The 23,471-nt window shown below is 45.2% G+C and overlaps 1 protein-coding gene across 1 annotated transcript in view; it reads left to right on the forward strand.

Annotated features, from left to right (window-relative positions):
- The window catches only part of LOC138286634 (keratin, type II cytoskeletal 8-like), an 82,480-nt gene that overhangs the window by 20,672 nt on the left and 38,337 nt on the right, over positions 1 to 23,471 (forward strand). The window contains exons 2-4 of the mRNA XM_069227085.1: positions 7,672 to 7,880; positions 11,993 to 12,053; positions 20,442 to 20,537. Of these exons, the coding sequence (XP_069083186.1) occupies positions 7,672 to 7,880; positions 11,993 to 12,053; positions 20,442 to 20,537 (366 nt within the window). The remainder of the gene's footprint in view (positions 1 to 7,671; positions 7,881 to 11,992; positions 12,054 to 20,441; positions 20,538 to 23,471) is intronic.

Here is a 23,471-nt window from a genome sequence, read left to right on the forward strand (position 1 = left end):
CTTAAAACATAAGAATTGTGAGTTCAAGTTGCCTTGAGAATGCACCTTTAACAAGTCAAGAAATGTATAATCCCTGTAACATTTAGTGAGTTCAACTCATTAGAGGGCTTGACAAGCCTCTCCGAAGTTGTCCCACAGATGGCGCTTTCTCATCTGTTCCCAAGTGATCTTGACGCATCTCAGCCAAGGCAATCGATTCACCCCAACAATCCCTAGCACCTCCTCAAGGGCAGATCTATCGGAATTTAGATCCAGAGAAGCCCAGATTATCTGCCAAAAGAGTATAGGCCTAAATCTAATATCCTCTACTGGAGGTCTCATATCCAAATCTAATCCAAGGTGCAACAGAGGGCTACTGGCTGGGAGATTCAACAGCTGTCGCATAAACCTATTCTCAATACTCAAACTCTACCAGTGGTTTATGACCCCATAGCTCGACCCCATAGCTCTGCCCCATACATGGTCGCGCCTACAACTTACCTTCTATAGATCTCAATTACAGGGCTAACTGATTTGAACAGTGACCCCCCGTGCACCTTCGAGAGCCCACCCACAAACTGGCCCATCCTAAATCTTTGTCTTTCCATATGGAAAAGCCAGTCCATATGCTCACTGAGAGTAATCCCTAGATATTCAAAGATTGAGACCCTCTCTAGTGCAATCCTGTTCAAATTGGGATTGGAGCGTGTAGTCTTTGCAGCATTCAAAATTATAAATTTTATCTTGCTCCCATTAATTTCTAGACCCCTTTCCCTGCAAAAAAGAGTTGAAGCTATTGATTACCCATTGAATTCCCATAGAGGTCTTTGAGATTAAAAGGGTGTCATCGGCGAACATAAGAGCTGGTGCCTTAATGTTCGATAATTTAGGGACATCATTGAGTATGGCTGACAAGCAGTTAAATATCTCGTTAACATACAAAAACAATATTGTGGGTGCCAGCACACAACCTTGTCAAACCCCTTTTAAAACTGGGAAAGGATCTGAGAGTTCTCCTAGTTGGCAACAATGGACCTGCGCAAAGATCCCTCCCTGGAGACTTTGGAGAATGAGGCACAGATGGGGGGAACCCTAAGTTTGCCAAAATGTGCCAGAGCTTGTCCATAGGGACCTAGTCAAAGGCAGAGCGTAAATCAACACAAATCAAATACAGACTACCTCCCCCCAGAACGACGTACTTCCAATACAATAGCTGTGGCCTAAAAATTTGATCAATGATCGAGGTATGCTTGCGAAAACCTGTTTGAAATGGGCTAAGAACGGCCAGGTCCTCCATTCAGCCATGTAACCTCTCTAGAATTACTCAATTTGTTGCCGGACATAAATTAGACTAATAGGCCTGTAATTACTAGGTAACAGGGGTGAGCCTTTTAAAAAAAAATAGGAATAATCTCCGCTCCTAACCATGTATACAGAATAAGCATCCCCTCCATAATGGCATGATACGGTCCCCAAACTTCGGGGGCTGCCCGAAGGAGGTCCCCTGGAATTTTATCCATTCCTGGTGCCTTTCCTGGGGCAATTGAATTGATGGCCCTCTCAACCTTCTCAAGGGTTATAAAATTGAAGTACCCCGACCCTGCATGGGAGGACCCCCTCATGTCAAACTGCTTCAGTATCTCTTCCCCCACAATCTTCCAGCACCATTCCCTCTCCATACAGGGAACAAAAATGTTCTTTCCACAGGTCCGCCAATATGTTCTCAATCTGGGGACATGAGTCTGGGTGACCAGTGGCTACTATGCACCAGAATGCTTTAAAATTCTTATTTCTGAGAGCAGTAAGCAGAGACTCCCACTTGTCTTGTTCCAAATCTCTTTTGGCACAATCAACAGCATGTTTGTAGGCTGCCGTAGCTAAACTAATCACACCATTATCTTTAGATCTTAAAGCCTTTAGGAGAGAGAGCTTAGCTGCACGACCCTGGCTATTAAACCAGGTCAAGTTGCATTTCCTCCTGTCCCTGGGATTCAACAAAGAAGAAATTGCCCGGAGTGCTGTCAACTTCTGAGCTGTGGCCACTATTGCCCTTCGGCCTGTGTCACCTTCAGTTCCAGTAACCTTCCACAATTCATCAAGTGCAGCTCCTACTGAATTATACAGTGCTTTGATAGTGACAGATGATTGCTCCAATTCACTCCATTTAACTCTCCTCTGGTTTGGGACCAGTGTGAGTCGGTCATCCAGCGAGGCAGACTGCCCTCCTGTAGCCTTATCGAGAGGAAGCATTAGCTCTAGAGAGAGGACAGTGTGATCTCTGTCCTCTCTAAATTTAATCTCAACATCTATTAAACAAGACCACAACCTTATACCCACCAAAATATAATCTATCAAGGAGGTCTGCTCAGCACGATTGAAAGTGTGGGTCCCCTGGCGGTCAGACTTGGTACGCCCATTTCAGGTACGTAATGCAAAGTTTAGTGTTAGCGAATTAAGTTGTAAGGCCAGTGGAGCCCCCTTTTTGATTGGGAAGGTCAGAAGCCTTGGGATAGCCCAGATCTCATCTTCCATGCCCGATGTATCATCTCGCTCCATACCCAAAGGCTCATATTGGCATTTAAAATCACCTGACACTACCTTATATGCACTCACTGAGAGTGTGGTAAGAAGTTCTTCTAGATGTTCCACCACACCTGACTTGCGGTTCAAACTGACCGATCTCGAATAGACATTGATCAAATACAGTTCTACACTGGGAGGAAAAGTAAGTAAAAGACAAAGGATGACGTTGGAAGAGACTTCAAACTGGGGCTACCCTACATCCCAGATGGGTAGCAACCCAAATTGAAATACCCCGACGGTGTTCCTCGCCTTCCGCTACTGCTGCTTTCTGAGAAACCGCAAATCCTGGGTGCTGAAACTCCTGTGTCATCCAAGTTTCTTGTAAGAAACAGATATCATACTGTTCAATGAAGTTACCCCAATCTGGACAGGCCAGCTTGTTCCTCAGGCCTGCAACATTCCATGAGGCTATTTTGAGAGGCTTTGTAGGCTTGCTCCTGGCCTCCATACCATGCGACCTGCCGGATCGATGGGTAGGCCTTGAGCCTGGTTCAGCTTCTCAACCTCAGGATTCCTTCCACCATTTTTAATAAATTCCCCTAGGGTAAACTTTTTTCTCCACAACCAACTTATCTCCAACCGCCGATTTGGAACCCATGGTTGTTTTAGAGGCAGTTTCACAAGGTTTAAGTCACCCAACTAAACCAACAAGGGCGGTGTTGAGTGCCAAGGTAGAAAAACCAGGACACTTCTGTGCCCTGCCCTAAGAGTTAGGGCCCAGCCCACCACTATACTGATTGACCTCAGACAAGGCCAGCCCTTTCTTAGACCTGCCCAACTTAACACTTTCCTTCAACTTGTGGCCTAAAAGGGGAGCTGATGCCCAAAAGTCAATCCACTTCATCCAGAACTTCATACCGGTTAGAGGTAGGAATCATAAATTTGAAATGGTTTATCCGTATTGAGGGAGGGAAATTTCCCCTGTGAACTCTCCCTATGTGGGCAGGCCTATGAAAGTGACCCAAGGGAACTGCACAAATGGAGGAGCCTAACGCCTGCACCGTAGGGGCGACCAATAGAATATTATGGACCAGCCGCGGATCTCTGAAATTTACAATTACACAATCACCGGCCCAATCCAGTGGACTTTTCGGGTCATAATAATAGTACTGTCCAGGTCCAATGGAACGTTACCAGTCTTAGCAAACCAATGTAGGCATTTATTGTATAGCTCTTGCTGTGACTCCCCTTCAATCTGGGAACCCCAGCCACAACCACAATATAGGGACAAGAGGACGGCGGGAGGGTGATGCCTCCCTCATTCTTGGGCTCCAATTGGGCAACCACTGGCCTAGGCTAATCACCAACACTCCCCTGGTATTGAGCCATGCTCCCCTCCACTGCCCCTGATTGTCTAAAACTGGGTAACAAGCAACCAGACCCTCCCTCCTCTCCCTCCCCTTCTCATTAGTAGTCGGGGCTTAATCCCGTCTGTGTTAATAGCAGGGGTGAAATCTATCTGTGACCCCATATTCTTTTGCACCCTCCCCCTCGTAGAAGCAGAATTTATTGTGATCCTATTGGGAGGCTCCACTGATGACAACCGATCTACCAAACGTCAGAATCTCAGCCGCCAAAACAGCCCTGTCTTGGGCCAAAATGTCCCTCAGAAGTGCGTTACCCTCTGAGGTGACTGGACTTCCCCAGTGATCCCCTCTTCCTCACGGACATTCAGACCCACAGAATGATGATTTCTTGGGACCAGCATTTCCCTTTCTGCCTATCTGATAGGGATAGGCTGTCGTAAGCTTTCTTTTTCCCCCAGGACTCTGAGCTGAGCCGGAAGTCTTTAGAGACAGTCTATGGCAGTATCCAGTCTTGGAATGTCTGTGTCACTCTGAACCTCTTCCCGGAGTTCTACACTGTCCAAAATGGCTTAGGGACAAGCGCCTTTCTGTAAGTTCGATTTCAGAGGCAACCACCCCGATGGCCTTTTTTACCATCAATCAATTGATGTTGGTTTTGGCACAGGTAGCTGGGACTCCCCCTTGCTGGGACCCTTGCGCTTCCCCATTGCTAATAGCGTACCGGCCAACCCCCCCCCCCCACCAATTATAGGAAACGCTATTTAATGCAATTCCAAACAACTCCCCAATTCCGTTGCAGCTGTCTAATTACCCACAGAGACACCCCAAGGGTGAAAGGTAATAGCACTATCTTAGAAATTATACTAGAGCATGACCCACAGGACCCAAAACCCAAGACAACGATGGCTAGCAGGACCAAAGACGAAGAGCAAAAAAGAAACAGGGGAAGGAGATCGGGCCCAGCATCATCCGGGCTCTGACGGGCCCGCTTTTGGCCCCGTCTTTACCTGGGCGCCTCCCACGCACGTTCTGCACTGCGGGGGATAGGCAGAACTATGTAGCGCAATTTGGGCGCCTCCCCCTATCAGCAGCTGTGTCCAGTTGATGCACAGCGGAGGGCCCAGGGACACCGAGTCCCACCAGGGTAACCACCGGGCAATTCAATATAAGCAGGAATCCCCATGCTGCAGTGGAGAGGCAGTGCTATTTGCAATATGTGAGCACCTCCCCCTATCAGCAGCTGCGGCCAGTTGATGCACAGCAGAGGGCCCTGGGACACTGAGGGGCATATTTATACTCCATTTGCGCCGAATGTGCGTCAAACATTTTCACGCACATTCAGCGCAAAACGTGCACCATATTTATACTATGACGCCTGACCCTGCGGACGTCAAAATTCCTCCGTGTGCGTCATTTTTTGGATGCAGGAAACTGCCTTGCGTTAATGACATGCAAGGCAGGCGTTCCCACCCAAAAAATTACCTTAAGGCCTGTGCGCCTTATTTATACTCCTGCGTCATTTTGACGCACAGGAGGAGGTGGGCCTTAAAAAACAGCGCCGTTTTTTAACGCCTGGGTGAGGGCAGGCGTTAAGGGACCTGTGGGCTCACTTCCATGGTCTCTGACCATGGAAGCAGTCCAGAGGTGCTCGTCCCTGCCCCCAGGGACACCCCCTGCCACCCTCGCCCACCCCTGGAGGACACCCATGGATGGGGGGACTCATCCCGGGTAAGTTGAGGTAAGTATTAATTTTTTTTTAAAGTGGCATAGGGGGGCCTAATTTGGGCCCCCCTACATGCCACTGCTGCGGGGGAGAAGCAGCACGATGTAGCACGAAGTGGCGCCTCCCCCTATCAGCAGATGTGTCAAGTTGATGCACAGCAAAGGGCCCTGGGACACCGAGTCCCACCAGGGCAACCAGCGGCCAAGCCAAGAGAAGCAGGAATTGGAGTTGCAAAAATTGGTCCCCCCGGGGGAAGTAGAGCCCTTGACTTCCACAGCAGTGGTTGTTTCACTGAAACCCTTCAACTTGGTAAGGTTCATCAAGTATTTCATCCACTTTATTATACGTAACCAATTCCAAAATTATACAAGTCAAGCACACCCTCAATAGGGCAAAACTTATTAATATTAGGTGCTCCTAATAAGTGACAATGCAGTTCAAGTAAATCAAGTGAAATTAAAGTGCATTGATGTTATTTGCAAAATAATATATACAAATGTGGCTAAAAATCATGTAGTCTTCTTTACAACACCCCTGATACAGGTGTCTAGAATCCACTGACTGTTTCAAGACACAACCCACATTTAAATTTATGTTGAAGTTTCAACCCAACCTATGAAACGTTTTCAAAATGCAATCACTACTTCACCCACCTCATAGTGCAAGTTACAGAGTAGAGTTCATGCTGATGACGTGGCTCATGTTACTGAGAGCAGGAGGTCAAGGTGCCGGTCTAAGCCTTCTGTGGTAAGACACATTTGTACATCATGTGGTGGCATTCTGTAGGGTTTGTGAAACCTGGCATGTCACCCCATGCTGCACTGCAAAATTACTAGATGTAAGTCACATCTTTCCCAAAGCAGTAAGTATAATTGTGTGTGCGTACTTGTATGTGACAGATGTACATATAAGTGGTATGTTTAATGTACTCATTCATATATAAATTGCATACTTTGCATTGTGGGCATTCCAGGAGGTCGCCAGAGAAGATTTAAATAGATTCCCCTGAAAATACACGTTTAGTCTGGTAATGCACACAATGCTGAAAGCAAGAGTTCTAAAAGTAATACTTCTTAATTAGTAGTTGTTTAAGAATAAATGCTTCAGAAAAGGATCAGTTTGCACAGTATATCTTCCCAAAACTTTCAGAAACATAGGGGATCATTCCAACTTCGGCGGGCGGCGAATTGACAGTGTGCCACCTTAGTGATCCTTCTAAGTGATGGTTTGCCACTGTCTTGTCCGCAATACAGCACAGGTGCAGAGGCAAAGAGATTACCTCATTTGCATGAGACCACATAACCCATCCAAATGAAGACGTGCCCTCTGAAGATAGCACTGGCAGTACATGTGCCATCAGTATTACAGAAGGGGCTGCACAAGCACCTGCAGCCCCTTCTGTAATACCAAAGTGACCAATGGGCACATAAAGAAAGTGCACTTGCCCGTTACATGCCCAGGGGTACTTTTTATAATGCAGCCCCAGGAGAAGCGAAAAAAACGTAACACAAGATGTGATACTTTTTCCTGTAAGGCTCCAAGTGGAAATTCACCAGGCTCCTTCCATCCTGCTCTTCAGAAAACAACTCAAGACCCTTCTGCTCAAGAAACACCCTCAACAAAGTGTAATACAGTTCATTCTTCACCAACACACTTCACTCATGTTCCCTTCCTTCACTCACCCAGGAGTTCCTGCCCTCCTTCTCCACTTCCTCGTTGCATCCCCTTTCCACCTCTTTCTTCCTGCGCTTCATAGGTCCATGCTGCTACTACAGTGCCAGCATCACAATCCCTTGTACCAGTGTGGACCACTTTACAAGGGATGTTGATGTGAGTGATGCTAATGACATATGCATGAAGGGGCGTAAACTCAGGTGCCTGTGCGTCAATGCCATTCAGTTCTACCTACCCGAGGCCACCTTTTCCATTCTGCATAGGTTTGTTCTACAATACATGAAAGCTTCTCTGCTAAGTGGTTAGTCATCCCATCAAAATCATTTGCTAACCAGTATGTTGTTATTGATATATTGAACGGGTGTGTTTTAAAAAAAAAAATCGTACATTTTTTTTATTTTTCAGGTTCGTGATCTAGAGCGTCAGAATAAAATACTGGAAGCTCAGTTGAGCCTGCTGAAGGACAGTGACTCCTACAAGGCCAACATCGACCAGATCATGTATGTGTCCAGCAACAACCTGAAGCAACAGATCGACACGCTGCTGCACGAGAAGGAGAAGCTGGAGGCGGAGCTTGCAAACATGGAGGCCCTCCTCAAAGACCTGAAAAACAGGTGTGTGGACCAGCATCCTCTGCTTTCTTCCTCCTCTTTACATCTCTGAATGCCTGTTGCATCACCTCACCAATCATGCAAAGAACCTGACGCAAACTGACATTGCAACATGGTGCCGCACTACTAACTCATGCAAGGGGATTGGTCGATGTTATTGCAACAGTGCCCAATCTTCAGAATCAGTGCTGTATCTTCTGTAAATTTAACCCATCATCACATTAATAGCACCATAATAGTAGGTAGAGATACCGGCCCAAACAGCAGGGGTGTAGCTTCAGCGAGGGGTGTTTGGGGTGTTACACCACCCTAATATTTTTTTTTCTAATAAATAGCCGGGTACAGGTTCTTTCAGTCGGGTATGGTGAGGTGTCTGACAGATTCCACCAGGAATTTTTATACATAGGAGAGGATGTGGCATAATGGCCTGAGCTGCCAACTTCGGAGCTGGGGGAACCATGTTTTGAGTCTCATCGTCGACTCAACATCCTGTGATTCTGGGCAAGATCAGTTAGGACATGATTTAGATATTGGCGGATGGGTTACCCTGTCACAACGGTGACGGGATATCCCTTATGCCGAAATCTAAATCCCATAGTAAATAATAGGATCTAGATTTTGGCGGCCGGGATATCCGTCACCGTTGTGATGGGGTAACCCTTTCACCAATAAGTAAATCAAGCCCTATATCTCCCTGTGCCTACAATTCACCACCTTGAGACCTTCACGGGTGATTTGCAGTGCTTTACAAATCTTGGATTTATACATACACTGACACAAACACACACACTCTCTCCTGTATTGAAAGCCCTAAAAAATGTTGATTATTTTACAAAATAATGTGTATTCTCTCACTTAGTACCACTACCAATCCTCATTACTCTCCCTTTTCACTGTCCCTTAAGCCTATCTCATGTACCTTCCTTGATGTATAATGTTTTTTAACATTATGTGCCAGTGTGGAAAATTGTGACCTCCCCCTTCCCCCCCCACCCTAAACAATCTTACTGACCAAGCTACGTCCCTGCCAAAAAGAATTACGCTTCAAGGCTAGACACAAGAGTTCTGCAGAACAGCAACTTCTGAGACATGCTAAGGAAATGGTTGCAAACCTCAGAAAACGTAATGAACCTTGCACTGTTTAATTTTTAAAGTATTGGAGAAAAAAGGCTGCAAAACCAGTCATTGTGGGTGATGGTGTCCAAAATCGACATTTTCTTTTCAACAGAATAATTGAAGCAGCAAGACGAGGTGTTTCCTTCGTTTTACTGAACATAATCTTACAAATTGAATTTACCTGTAGAAATGAAAGAAATTCACTACAGGCATAATAAAAAAAATACAAATTTCCAATTTCCAGAAATTGCAAAATAGTGCATTTTTCCTATGGGTTAAGCTGGTGGAACTCACTCTTCTGGCTCCACCAGGTACAGGCTCCCAGACTGCCCGGCGGCCAATCCTAACGCTGCTCTCATGCTGTTGTCACAATTTGAGCAGTGTAAGGATTGGCCTGAGCGCCCTCACTTTGCACTTCCAGACAGGCTGGGAGCCTGTGCCTGCTGTCTCCAACCCGGCAACACATCTTGCGGTGGAGGGAGCTCAGTGCGCATGTATATTTGGCTGTCCTGAGATGGCCAGACAAACCCACATGCGCACTGACAGCACTGCACACCACTCTCCAGTTTCTGCCTGTCATCCCCCATGGCCTCGCCCCCTAGAAAAATGAAACGATAATAAACTTAATGCACTAGCATTTTATTTTTAAAGTTTTGCCGCTGCTCTTGCTGGCAGGAGTGTGATGCTCCTCCCCCATAGCGGAGGAACCGCCACTGGTGGAACTAAACCGCAAGCTCCTATTGTCACGACCACGGAAGGCGTACAAAAATACGCTATCTCACCACAGACGGTGCTTAACATTATCATGATATAAATTAAGAATGAAGTTCATTCACATTATTGTACGTGGGCAGAAATGTACCAAAATGGAGACACAGAAGAAAAGAAAAAACACTTGCAAAAGATGGCTGCTCCAGTGCATGTTTGGAAAGCAGGGCACAGAGGTTTCAGCCTCTTAGACCCGCGCCACTCCTGTCTGTGGTCACAAGGAATGATGCACCTCTGCAAGGCAGGTCATAGAGAACTCAAGCAGAATCAGAAGCAACCAGGAGGTGACATGGCACTAGCAAGACACAGCAAAATGTATGAGGTGTAAACAGGAAGCAAAGTAGAGCTGTGGATTACACTTATAGCAAACATCGATCAGTTCCTGTGATCCATAAGGTCTGATCGTCCCTTTGAAGTAAGTGTCACAAGGTCTACACTTACTGGTTAATGCAGTAGTCTTCAAACTTTTTAATGCCGTTTCCCCTCACCCCCAGTGGATAAAAAAAAATAATTGGAGCCCCCCTCAGAAGTTTTTACAATTATTTTATTACATTGTCAATGTTAAAAATGTCTAGACTTAATTATACATTGCAGTTAATTTCTGTTGGCTCTTTAAAAAATGCAATCAAATACATGTTTGCCAAACATACCATTCTATTTAGCTAGGCTTTATTAACATGTATAAATATCCACCGTCTGATTATCAGAAATGGCGGGGTAGGGAGGAGGGGGAGTTTGAGGAATATTTTGAGTCCCTTCTTCGGCACATACTCCCAGCCAGATATAAATGACAAAAGATGTTACTGATGGCCCATTACAGAGTGGCTTAGTGATGCTAATTTCTTTCAGTTTAAAGCAAAGCACTGCTTTTGGCCAGAGCCTGGTGCCCCCCGGATCAGTTAAAACTCCTTTACGAGGGCCCACCTCCTAGTTTGAAGACCCAGGGTTATTGGAAGACGGGAGCAGCTTCATGTGTCAGTAATCCTAAAACACCCACACAAGGAGTCAATGTTTACCTGAGGCAGAAGCCTTTAGTGGTCCACCAACACTGATATTCTGAACATTTATGTAGATTAGCCTGAACCACATACATTTCTAGATAGAGTTTACATATTTCCTCCCTTTAATTTTAGTAATATGTGAAGTGTGATATTTTATATTTGTAGTTAACTTGCCTGAAGAGGGCCCTGAAAGGTTACATCTGCCAGAAGCTGCTCTATCAATGAGGAAGTACATCACGCTTTTTGGAAAGTGGGAGTGAAGAATGTGGGGACTACATTTGGACTAAAAACCCTAACATTGACACCACAGCACAGTTGCATTGATCAGCTCCTGCTCAGCAAACTCTTACAGGGAAGCAAAACATGAAAAGAGGATGCTTTCCATGTCTGCATCATGGAGACAGATGCTCAGCTCATAACAGGAAATCTTGGCACAGAAGGCTTGAATTGCTGTTCCAAACCCTACATTTAAAACTATGTAAAAAGGACAGAGTGGTCTTTGTAGCTGAGATCCGTTGTTGGCCTGCTGTGGAACCTGGTTACTGAAAGCCTTGGCCCTTGTGACAGAGCCTCTGCCAGAGAAAGCTGGCAGGTGAAGGAACATCCAATTGGTAGTGGGTTACTCAGAAGACATAGGAGACACACGTTTGGAATAAGCAGCAACCTACAGACAGACATGGGGTCTGCTGTACGATTAAAGGATGTTTGGAATGCACAGGCCACTAAATTGGATCTTCCATGTAGGCTTCAGGACAGCAAAATGAGAGATCAGTCCAGTCTGACCACTTCACACTCCCCTCTGTGGTGTCTCGTGAGTCACAGATGACAAGACCCCTATGGTTCCTTATGGACTCCATAGAACTGTGATGTAAGTGTTCGGGTGTGGTAAAAAGATTTCATGGTTTAGAATGTTGACTTTGCAGTTACACACTGAGTAATAAAGAAATGCAATACCAAGCTCCATGTGTGGTGCAGTCATCTACAAGTAAGTAGGCTGGGGAGGACGCTACACCCCCTCCCTCCTTCACCTCTGTAGATCCTGTTGAAATCCTCTCTTCTGCCTCCTGAGGACTTGATGTCCTTTTGTGCTCTGTCATCTTCTGTAGCTTCAAGTGGTGTGCCATGAAAAATAACAAAATGTTGTACTTCAATGAAAGATTAATACTTTAAGTTCTTTGCAGCCGCTCTATATGACAAACAGATTGAAACACCCTCTTCTGTCTGTGACAGGTATGAAGATGAAATCAACCGGCGCAACCAGTTGGAGAATGACTTCGTTCTTACAAAAAAGGTAAGCCAAGTTAATAAAAATATTCTCACTTATCACAACAGCTTATGTAGCTGTGTCCAACAGTCTTTTATTTATAGAGAGCTGTGAAGAGAAGGTTCAAGGTAGACCTCCTCCAGCACTTGTCGCTTGTCTTAGGAATCAGTACTTTCACAGGTGAGACTGGACACTTGTTTTTCTGACCATGGATTCTGAAACCATCCTCTGCACAGCGGTGATAAGGAGCCTGCCTTTGAAGATGTCTTATAGTGCAAAGGACCTAATGGTATAGATTTAAGAATAGCACAGGGCTTCCAGATGTGAATAGCATGAACATTTCTAGATACTAAAATAACCAGTATGTGTAGATACCAACATTCTATCCTTAAACCATGAACGTAAGTCTTCCTGAATGCAAACAACATATTTTCTAGATACTAATAGGACATTAGCCTTTCTAGATATCAATACCATGTTGGCAGATATCCCCAAGTCTCACCTGGCTTCACTGAAGACACATGGGGAAGTGATGTGGTCTAGTGCTGACATTTGAACATAGGAACTGATCTGCTTTGCTTCAAACTAAGAAGGAACGAGGCTAAAGAATGCAAAGAATTCAACACTCTTAGTCTGAGTAATTAATTTATTTCATTTATTTTATGTATAAGTATACAAAAATATTAACGTGAACGTTTAACTTGAGTGCAGCTACTAAAATAATCACAGCAGTTAATAATAATAATCATAATGAAGGCAATATATCAACAATCGATATGTATTCAGTGAAATTACATATACTTAGGCATGCACACAGCAAAGCTAGATAATTAAGAATTAAAAATGCATCACTATGGGTATCGAATCCAACATCATCCTTGTCTTCGCCAAAGTCAAGCTGTGGAACCCTGGACAGCTGAGACAGGAGAAATTCTCCCTAATGGGCTTTTTCTGAGCAATGCGTCCACCCGCAGAAATGAGTTCCTTCTACCCCAGCGCCAAGTTTCGCCACCTTATATACTTTAAACAAACTTAAGAGGAAGGTTCTGGTAACCTCCCTCCCTTGGAGTAAGTTGTGAAATTCAAGCTCTGGCTGTACTTGGTCAGTGTTGAAAACACATGCAGAGGATTAGCCAGATCACAAGGTGTATTTCCAAGACAGAGTCGTAGCCTTCTCTAATTAAACGTTCTCATCCTTGTAAACTCTTATCAGCGTTGCGTCCCCCAATGTACGTTCCTTTCCTTGGTAAGAAACGCAAAAACATGTTAACAAGCTCTGTGTGGAAAAATACCTGCACCACCGATGTGATGGCATTTGATGCTAAGCTAAGCACAAAATAGAGTCAGTGGTCAAGATGGAATCTGATACTATTACAGAGACTTGAGTTCAAATCCAAGTTTTGCCACTTGAAAGTCTTGCGATTTTGTCATCAGGGACATAGCTTCCGGGGGAGTTGTTTGGGCTGTTACACCCCCCTAATAAATGTATTTTCTGATAAATAGTTGGGTACAGGTGCTCTCAGCTGGATATTGTGAGAAGTCAGCAGAGGCTAAGCCAGGAGATGAAAGATAAAACTATATTTGTTTATTATTTTATCTTTCAACTCCATGTGTAGGGAAGGGTGGGCTGTGCCACAGCAGGTGGGATGAATGAGAAGGAGAGAGTGCACCTAAGTGTGCATGTTTGACATACACACGTAGGTTTCTCCAGCCTGGTGGTGTTGTACAACCGGGCTGGAGAAACTGCAAAGACCCCCAGGGTTGTGTCTGAGCGGCAGTCCGAGCCGCTCAGACAAATCCTGACACTGCTTTCATGCTAGGTTTAGCAGGAAAGCAGCACCAAGATTGCTGGGAAGCCTGTGCTGGTATCCCAGTGAATGCTAGGGCACCACAAGAAGACCAGAGGAGCGAGGCAACAGGAGGTGGCGAAAGGAAAAGGACTTTTTTTAATGCTTAATTAGTTTTTTTATTTATCCTCCATCCCGCCACCTGCCACTCCTCAACCCCTCTTGAGATTTGTGGGTGCCCACCGATGGATGTCATTCAGATTTCAGCAGACATTTTTACATACACACAGACAAAATCACACGCATACTCTCTCACTCTCTGCTTTGAAAGCCCTCAAAATAATGGTGATTTTACAACATATTCTGTTTTCTATCTTAGTACCCCCTATACATTCACATTCCTCTTCCTTTCCTCCGCCCAATAGGCCCCTATAATGCACCCTGCTTGTTGTATAATGTATTTAAACATTATATGCCAGTCTCATTGTTGAAAACTCTGAGGCTCACACACCCTCAATCTTACTGAGTAAGCTAAGCCCCTGTCATCATGTTATCTTTCTGTCCTTAAAAATAAATGTAAAATTTAATAGTACCTATGTGAAACATAATTGTGTAACCCCACACATATGTCCAATATAGTATTGTCTCCAAGCACCCCCGTAATGAAAATTAGGTTTGCTCACTATAAATAACGTTGCATAGACAGAACCACAAGCCTTTCAAAATGGAGGGAATGCTTGCTGCACAAAAACATTCCTGCAAATCTGCAAATGATATGCCAGACATACCTTAGTTTAAATATAAATGGATAAATATAAATGGAAACTAAACACGTTTTTTTACTGCTTTTGTAATTGTTGTTTCTGTTTATCAACCTTGCATACATTAAACCGGTATTACCTTTAGTGATGTCACAACCTATGATGTCATCAGAGTAAAAGGTAGCTTGACATAACATCCTAGGATAACATCAGGTGAAGACGCATACCATGTCTCTTCCTATGGTGGAATTAGTGTCAAAGGGTGTGTTTGTTACTTCTGTTACCCCTTGCATTTTGGTGAATCGATGCCACTAGTAATTAGTTCTCCCTGAACATGTTTGTCTGATGAAAACTTCAGACCAGGGGATCGTGCTTTATGACCAAAGAGATGACTTCGTGGAACAACTTTCCACACAACCAAGAAAGAGAAATAGGTTATCCATGCAGCTTATTTATAAACTCAAAAATTGATACTCTGGGCCTCATCACGTGTTTGGTGGTCCATGGTCCTCCAAACTCGCAAAGGTGGTCAGACTGCTGCACTCCTGGTGGCCCGACCGCCAGATTATGATCCCAGCAGTTGGACTGCCAGGAGACTGTTGCCTTTGATCCTGACAGGTTGGTGGAAGTCAAAGTCGGGGTCAGCCACGGCGGTGCTGAGTTCACCACCGCCATGCTGATCACAACTATGCTTCCCTCCAGCCTTTTCATGGCAGGGCCAAAACTCATTATTTTCAAGATTTACCCTTAGAGCATTAATATGGTTAAATTAATTCAATCCAGTTAAGTGATTTTGGAGGCCAATGACTGTTAATGAGAGTAGTATGATGACACCAGCACAGGAAAAATAGACGACTAAGGTGATCCAGATATGATGTTAACTTAGATATGTAGAATGAAAAAAGAAGAGGTGCTAAAATACAAATTTCCTTATAGCCATTATTCATAGCGATTCTGGGGCAAAGAGTATTGTTGGGCTCTCAGACAGATTTATCAATTTCTTGAAAAATCAAATGACTTTTATTTATCACTGAATTTGAAATTGGGCCACAACATTTATGGCTCTTGGTGCGTTCTTTACTAAGATGTTGTGTGGACAATGCAAGGATGGGCAAAGCATTGAGTTGATGTACTAACTATTATAAAAGTTTCTGGGCAGAGTGCAAATTGCACAACACCACTTGAGGACACACTCATCCCTTAATTAATTTAGGCTAGAGCTGCAAGCCACATCTCATCATATCACTAAGCCTTTTTCTATTTAATGAATTTATATTAGCTTGGTACATCCAATACACTCCTAGTGATCACTTTTTCTTACTGCCATTATTTTCTTTATAAATAAATGTATCACGTTCAAGGTGTGGTCTATTCCCACCGGCAGAGGCATTTTAAGGCTATCCCCACAGAACATATGAGCTACATAACATTAGATTTTCCAAATGGAAGTTACCAAATCCCCAGTCGAGGGTCACTCCTTCCTGGGTAGAGGTGAAGTGCTTTGTACAACAAAACGTACAACAATGATTAAGAATCCTGCACTACTACGGATACACACAATCGCATGCCAGACTCAGTATCATAGGCATGCTTTCACACTGTGTAAATCCTGCCCAGACTTTAGACTAGGCTAGTGGATTGGATTCACAGATTAATGCTAAGATTAGGTTTAGCAAGGGGATTACAATTAGGTTAACGTTGTGACTAGAATTAAGAATATTTTAGGTTTGTGTTGGGCACTTTGGTTCTATAAACTTTTGTTTCTGCAGTTCTTTGATCGAAAGTATAATGTTTTGGCTTATTATATATTGGGTTAGTATAGGAGGCTTTCCTGGTGTAGGTATCAGGTCCAGGTATCCCTTATTAGTGTACTGTAGTCAGTTTCTAGGAGTCAGGCTCTCAAGAGGTAGCTGTGGATGAGCAGCCAAGGCTAATATAGGAGACATGCACAGCTCATGCAATACCACTGTAGTCACACTTAGCACTTACACACATGAAAGAAAACACTCAGGGGGTCATTATGAACACGGCGGGATTCCCCATTGAGACCCTGCCGGCCGTATAAAAAGCATTCCACTGGCCCGGCGGGTGAAAGTAGTGTTTCCGCTAGCTGGCCTAGCAGAATGCTGGGCCAGGACATTGCCGACGGCTCCACGTGGAACTGTTGTTAATGCCGCAGTGCGGCGGGTGCAGTAGCACCCATCGCGCAGATCACTGGCCATAAATCGAGCAGTGACCTGTGCGACGGTGCTGTGCACGGGGGGCCCGAGCACCCCTTCTGCCAGCCTTTTCCTGGTGGGTGAAACCGCCAGGGAATGGCTGGCTGAACAAGGGTTCTTTATCCACTGCAGCGCTGCCCTGTCGGATGAAAAATTCCACCATCGTCAGGCTGCCTGTCGGCGGTAGCCTGGCAGTGGTGGAAGACCACCTGTGGTGGTCTCCACTGTGTTCATTATGTGGCGGTCGAGACCGCCATGCTGGTGGTAAAAATATCCGCCGCCGCCGGCATGGCGGTCGAGACCACCAAGTTCATAATGGGGGCCTCCATGTTACATAAATAAAGCTACTTTATTTTGGTGACAGAAATACCAAAAATACCATAGAGGCTATACTCCCTTAGGAGGTAAGTAATACACAAGTTACATACATTTGTATGCAGAAATAGGCATAAAAACTGTTAGAAAACACTGCAATTAGTGAAAATCACATTAGTTAGAAATAGGCCTAGAGGGAGCACAAACCATATACTAAAAAAATGGAATGCGAAAGTCAGTCCCCCACCTAGGTAAATGTGTGTAAAGGGGAGCTGGGAGTACTAGGAAAGCCCAAAGGTAAGTACCACAACCCAACCCAGCGACCAGGAAAACAGGAGTAAATCACAGTAAGTTTCCCAGAACACACACAGAGAAGTAAAGAAGAATAATGCAAAACAAGAAGAGACTGCAAGACATCAACAGTGGATTCCTGGACAAGAAGACCTGTGGAAGAAGGGTACCAAGTCCAAGAAACACACCATAGTCGAGGAAGGGCAGGAGCCCCTACCCACCAGGATGAAGGTGCAGACGGTGAACCACCAGTCAAGACGAGTCAGCACTGCACCCAAGAAGACGAAGTCGGATTCCTAGAAGATGCAGGTGATGCCCTACACCAGAAGGAGGATTGGAGTTGGGTTTGCGTCTTCGGGTTCCACCAACAAGCCTTGGTACAAGCAAAACTCATGGTTAGCGGAAAGTGGAGCTGTCGGGGACCAGGAAGGAAAGGGTGGACTTCACCCAAGAGGGAGAGTCAGAGGGGGCCCTCAGCAACACAAAGAGCCCACAGAAGCCCAGGCAGCTCCCACAGGAGTCCCACAAGATAGGGACAGGAGGGTTGCAGAAGAGGCCCATGCAGCACTATGTGTAAGACCCCCACGCCGACGGAGAACCACTCAGGGAGCTATGCGTTGCAGAAAGGAGTGCTGGGGGCTGGAGCTTCAGGATACCCGAAGATTTTGTAGGAAGGATGCCAAAAAGCCTTGGCAGCTGCTAGGGACACAGTGCATGGGGGTCCTGTGTGGGCAGGCAAGGGCTTACCCTCACCCAAGTTGGAAAGTTGGAAGAGAGGACCGTCAGGACCACTTCAGTCCACCACTCAGGATTCAGAATCCATGCAACTCAACAGGAGTGGGGATCCACGCGATTGTCATCGCAGTTGGCACCTGCAGAAGCAGGGGAGTGACTCCTTCACTCTAAGGGAGATTCCTTCTTTCTTCTGATGCAGGCTGAAGATGGGTTGTACTCAGAGGATGCATGACTGGGGAAATGTTGCAGTTGCTGGAAGGAGCCGGAGATACAATGTTGCGGAAGGCATCTTGCTTCTTTGTTACAGCTTGTAGGGTCCTGAAGAGTCCAGATGCAGTTTCTTCATTCAGAAGTCGAAGTGGAGGGTGCAGAGGATTCTTGCAGTAGTCTTGCAATCCGAATCTGAGGAACCACCCAAAGGAGAAACCCTAAATAACACTGAAAGGGGGAATGGTCAGCTAGCTGGGTGACCACCTATCAGGAGGGGGCTCTGACATCACCTGCTGGCACTGGTCACTCAGATGATCACAGAGTTCCCTGCCAACCTTGAATCCAAGATGGCAAAACCCAGGGTCCTTCTGGAGGAGCGCTGAGCACCACCCCTGGGATGGTGATGGACAGGGGAGTGGTCCCTCCCCTTTCCTTTGTCCAGTTACACGCCAGAACAGGGATTGTGGTCCCTGAACTGGTGTAGACTGATTTATGCAAGGAGGGCACTAAATGTGCCCTTCAAAGCATTTCCAGTGGCTTGGGGAGGCTTCCCCTCTCAAGCCTGTAAGACCTGTTTCCAAAGGCAGAGGGTGTAACATCCCTCTCCCAAAGGAAATCCTTTGTTCTGGCTCCCTGGGCTCGAGCATTTCAAGCAACAGGAGGGCAGAAACCTGTCTGGGAGGTGGCAGCAGATTGGGCTGCCTGAAAACCCCCAGAAGGCTGAATTGACAATACTGGGGGGTCCTCTAAAGAGCTCCCAGAGTGCATGGAATCATACAACCAATGCTTGCTACCAAACATGCCTATGTTCGGAGTTACCATTATGTAGCTGGACATAGGTAGTGACCTATGTCCAGTACACACATAAAATGACGTCCCCACACTTATGAAATCTGGGAAAATGGACCTGGAGTTCATAGGGGCACCTCAGCTATTGCAGAGGTGCCCTCACACACAGGTACTTGGCACCCTGCCCTCTGGGATGGAAGGCCTTCCACATGGGTGACTTATAAGTGAGCTGATGTAGTGAAAAGTGGCAGTGAAAGGGTGCTTGCACCTTTTTACGCAGGCTGCAATGGCAGTCCTGCAGAACCATTTGCTTGTGCTCCCTATGGGTCGCACAATATGTGCTTCAGCCCATAGGGATCCCCTGGAACCCCAATGCCCTGGGTACCCAGGTACCATATACTAGGGACATATAATGGGGCAACAGTGAGCCAATTCTGGGTGAAATACAGTAATAACAGTTACTAACTACTAAATTTAAGGTAGAGAGCATAACTACTGGGGTCTTGGTTAGCAGGATCCCAGTAGACACAGTCAAACACACTGGCAAACAGGCCAAAAGTGGGGGTAGCCAAGCTAGAAAGAGGCTACTTTCCTTCAGTTAAGTCAAATGCACCACAGCTATCCAACCAGCAGATTATTAGAAGATATGATATGCAATGAATGCTGTCCTACTGCCTTTTACAGGGAGTAGTTTCATGATGATGCAACAAAAAATAATCAAGGTGGCTTTGCTTGGGGCAGCCATGGTATGGTAGGACTCTTGAAGGGACCAATATGTTCCTTATCAATGGCGGTGAAGATGCCCCTTGAAGATAAGTAATTTCAGAAGTGATTCTGATTTGTGGTGGGATACTATTCTGGAGCCTGAATTCTTGGTGCATGGATTTTCCTTCTGTTCCTTTCCTCTTTACATCTCATAATTTCCATTTTGGTGATGTTGAAGGTCTGTTTATCTTGTTGGCCTACTGAAAAGAAATTTGTTTAAGCAAGGTGAGTTGGTGTCTTGGATGTCACTGTACTATATAAGTCACAGCACCTCTTGAAGGTCATGCAGGCATGTTGTAGATGCCTTTGTAGTTCTATCACCAGGTGGTGGTCGGATCATACTTACTTCCTTATAAATTTAAATCAGACGGTAGGGGGCACAAAGCTCTTCAGTTAACCCAGGCAAGAGCCGGGGCGTTTGCTAGCATGGTGTTGCCAAGATAGAGGATAGAAAGGAACAAGGTATGTAGTATGTTCTGAAGTTCACCAAAGAAAGGTAAATAGGAGTGTGATGACTTTCTGTAATCTTGTTTTGTTGTTCAGGATCTTGATGACACTTACCTGCACAAGGTGGACATGGAGTCAAAGCTAGACAGCACGAGTGATGAGATTGAATACCTGAAGCAGCTCTACGAAGAGGTCAGTAGTAGAGAAAAGTATTGTTACTTGTACACCATGTAAACTTTTAATTGATGTATAACATGATTCCTGAGATCCATGTCAGTAGGTGGACACCCAATGGCTTGGCTCCTGCCCTGTGTTTTGCAATCAGCATTTCAAAGGGGATGAGTCTCAAAGGTGTCTTACAGGGCTTCTTCACCTGGAAGTGCAGCTAAAGATTTTTCATTTTGGTGTAACAGAGGTTGAAGAACATTGCCTGTTACACAGGAACAAATGGTGAGCTCGAATGTATTTAGCAGAACTGTAGCATCAACAAGTCAAGGGCTCTTCACTGTTTAGAGCTCGTCTTTTTCAGGGAATGGATCATAAAAACATTTTCTATTTGTACGTGCAACACATGCTCAGGAATACCATGATCTGCTCATGTACATTTCAGATCCTGATTCATTAAGTGCAAGAGTGTAGTTCAATTGTAGTTTTCTATGTTGAAAAGCAATTGGCTTTGTGAATTTGGTAAATCGTCGGGGTAGGCATACAGATGCATCTGTGAGGATTTTGACTTTCAGATTAAGAAACAAAGAAGTTCACTTTTAGTCCCTTTGTAACTTACTGAGAGACTAAGACAGTCTTATCATTGAATGAATGGTGTGTAACAAATAATTCTGGAAACTTAGGGGCATATTTACAAGCCCCTTGCACTGCTGGTGCATTACTTTTTGTATGGGAAAAAGTGACACACCGGCAGCACAAGAGGCTTGTAAAGAAGCCCCTTAGAGTTCTGTCTCATTTTAAAATTAATCTTCTTGATGTCAGAGATTGTAAAATCCTTTTACCATTGTATGTTTATTTCTAAATGTGTACCTTTTTTACCTAAATAAACTGTTCTGAAGGTAAGGCCATATCATAGTGTAACCAGCAGCTGGTTACAGGAAGATCTTTAAAAGAAGTTACTTGACTGCTTTTGAGCTGAGAGGTAATGAAAATTGTCAGGTGTCTGAAGATATTTTAAATGTGAACTATTTGCTGATGGAATTTCTTTCACCACACTATGCCTATGACTGAGAATGTTCCAAACTTGGATTCTGCTGCAGATTTTCTACTCTCTCTGGAAATCCGAATATTTTTCATTTCAAAACAGCTTGCAATCAGGGCTTAAATTTCAAATCTGGTTGAAACCTATTGTTGTGCAGCCATTTTAGCTATAGTTGTATACACATTATTTTAGCAAACTAGGCCTGCCGCTGTGCACTTTAACCAGATATATTTTATTTTTCTTTGTTATATTATTTTAACATTAGCCACATTTGCGGTCATGTTTCATTTTCTCTATCTAGCTGTTCTTCGCCTAGGTCACCACTGTGTTCTTAAACAAGACATTTCTTTCACTCTGTGTTTTTCTCAAGGCTGCAGTAAGATAGGTTGCCGGCAAAAGTGGTGCACTTTGTCACCAATGTTCACAGAAACATACACACTCTTACGTGGGGATCCTTTCTTGGAACATCAGCTGTTTTACTATAAAAACACTACTTTGACCCACGTAAGTTAGAGGGAGATTCCAGCCAGATGACCACGACTGTATGCTGATGGCTAATTGCTTTGCTACAGCTGCTTATGTAGACTACAGGCCTCTTGCTCAGGTATGAGGGATGATCTCTTCCCAGGGTGAACCTGAAAGGCAGAATTAGAGCTTAACATGCTGTGCTCTAACATAGCTTAGGTAGGAATCATCCCTACAAATCTTAGTGATAGTATGGTAGCGTTATTCTTGTGTTTTACTCTCCTTGTCACAATTGTAATCTTATTGTGCTTCATCGTCCTAGTTATTGCAATACATGCTTGTAAGGAAATGCCTCCTTGGCATGGTTACCCCCTGACTTTTTGCCTTTGCTGATGCTATGTTTTGAATTGAAAGTGTGCTGAGGCCTGCTAACCAGGCCCCAGCACCAGTGTTCTTTCCCTAACCTGTACTTTTGTTTTACACAATTGGCACACCCTGGCATCCAGGTAAGTCCCTTGTAACTGGTACCCCTGGTACCAAGGGTCCTGATGCCAGGGAAGGTCTCTAAGGGCTGCAGCATGTCTTATGCCACCCTGGGGACCCCTCACTCAGCACAGACACACTGCTTGCCAGCTTGTGTGTGCTGGTGAGAACAAAACGAGTAAGTCGACATGGCACTCCCCTCAGGGTGCCATGCCAACCTCACACTGCCTATGCAGTATAGATAAGTCACCCCTCTAGCAGGCCTTACAGCCCTAAGGCAGGGTGCACTATACCATAGGTGAGGGCACCAGTGCATGAGCACTGTGCCCCTACAGTGTCTAAGCAAAACCTTAGACATTGTAAGTGCAGGGTAGCCATAAGAGTATATGGTCTGGGAGTCTGTTTAACACAAACTCCACAGCACCATAATGGCTACACTGAAAACTGGTAAGTTTGGTATCAAACTTCTCAGCACAATAAATGCACACTGATGCCAGTGTACATTTTATTGTGAAATACACTCCAGAGGGCACCTTAGAGGTGCTCTCTGAAACCTTAACCGACTATCTGTGTAGGCTGACTGGTTCCAGCAGCCTGCCACAACCGAGACATGTTGCTGGCCCCATGGGGAGAGTGCCTTTGTCACTCTGAGGCCAGTAACAAAGCCTGCACTGGGTGGAGATGCTAACACCTCCCCCAGGCAGGAGCTGTAACACCTGGCGGTGAGCCTCAAAGGCTCACCCCTTTGTTCCAGCACCGCAGGACACTCCAGCTAGTGGAGTCACCCGCCCCTTCCGGCCACGGCCCCCACTTTTGGCGGCAAGGTCGGAGGAAATAATGAGAATAACAAGGAGGAATCACTGGCCAGTCAGGACAGCCCCTAAGGTGTCCTGAGCTGAAGTGACTCTAACTTTTAGAAATCCTCCATCTTGCAGATGGAGGATTCCCCCAATAGGGATAGGATTATGACC

Source organism: Pleurodeles waltl, chromosome 3_2 (genome assembly GCF_031143425.1).
Source record: "Pleurodeles waltl isolate 20211129_DDA chromosome 3_2, aPleWal1.hap1.20221129, whole genome shotgun sequence".
NCBI classification, from domain to species: Eukaryota; Metazoa; Chordata; class Amphibia; order Caudata; family Salamandridae; genus Pleurodeles; species Pleurodeles waltl.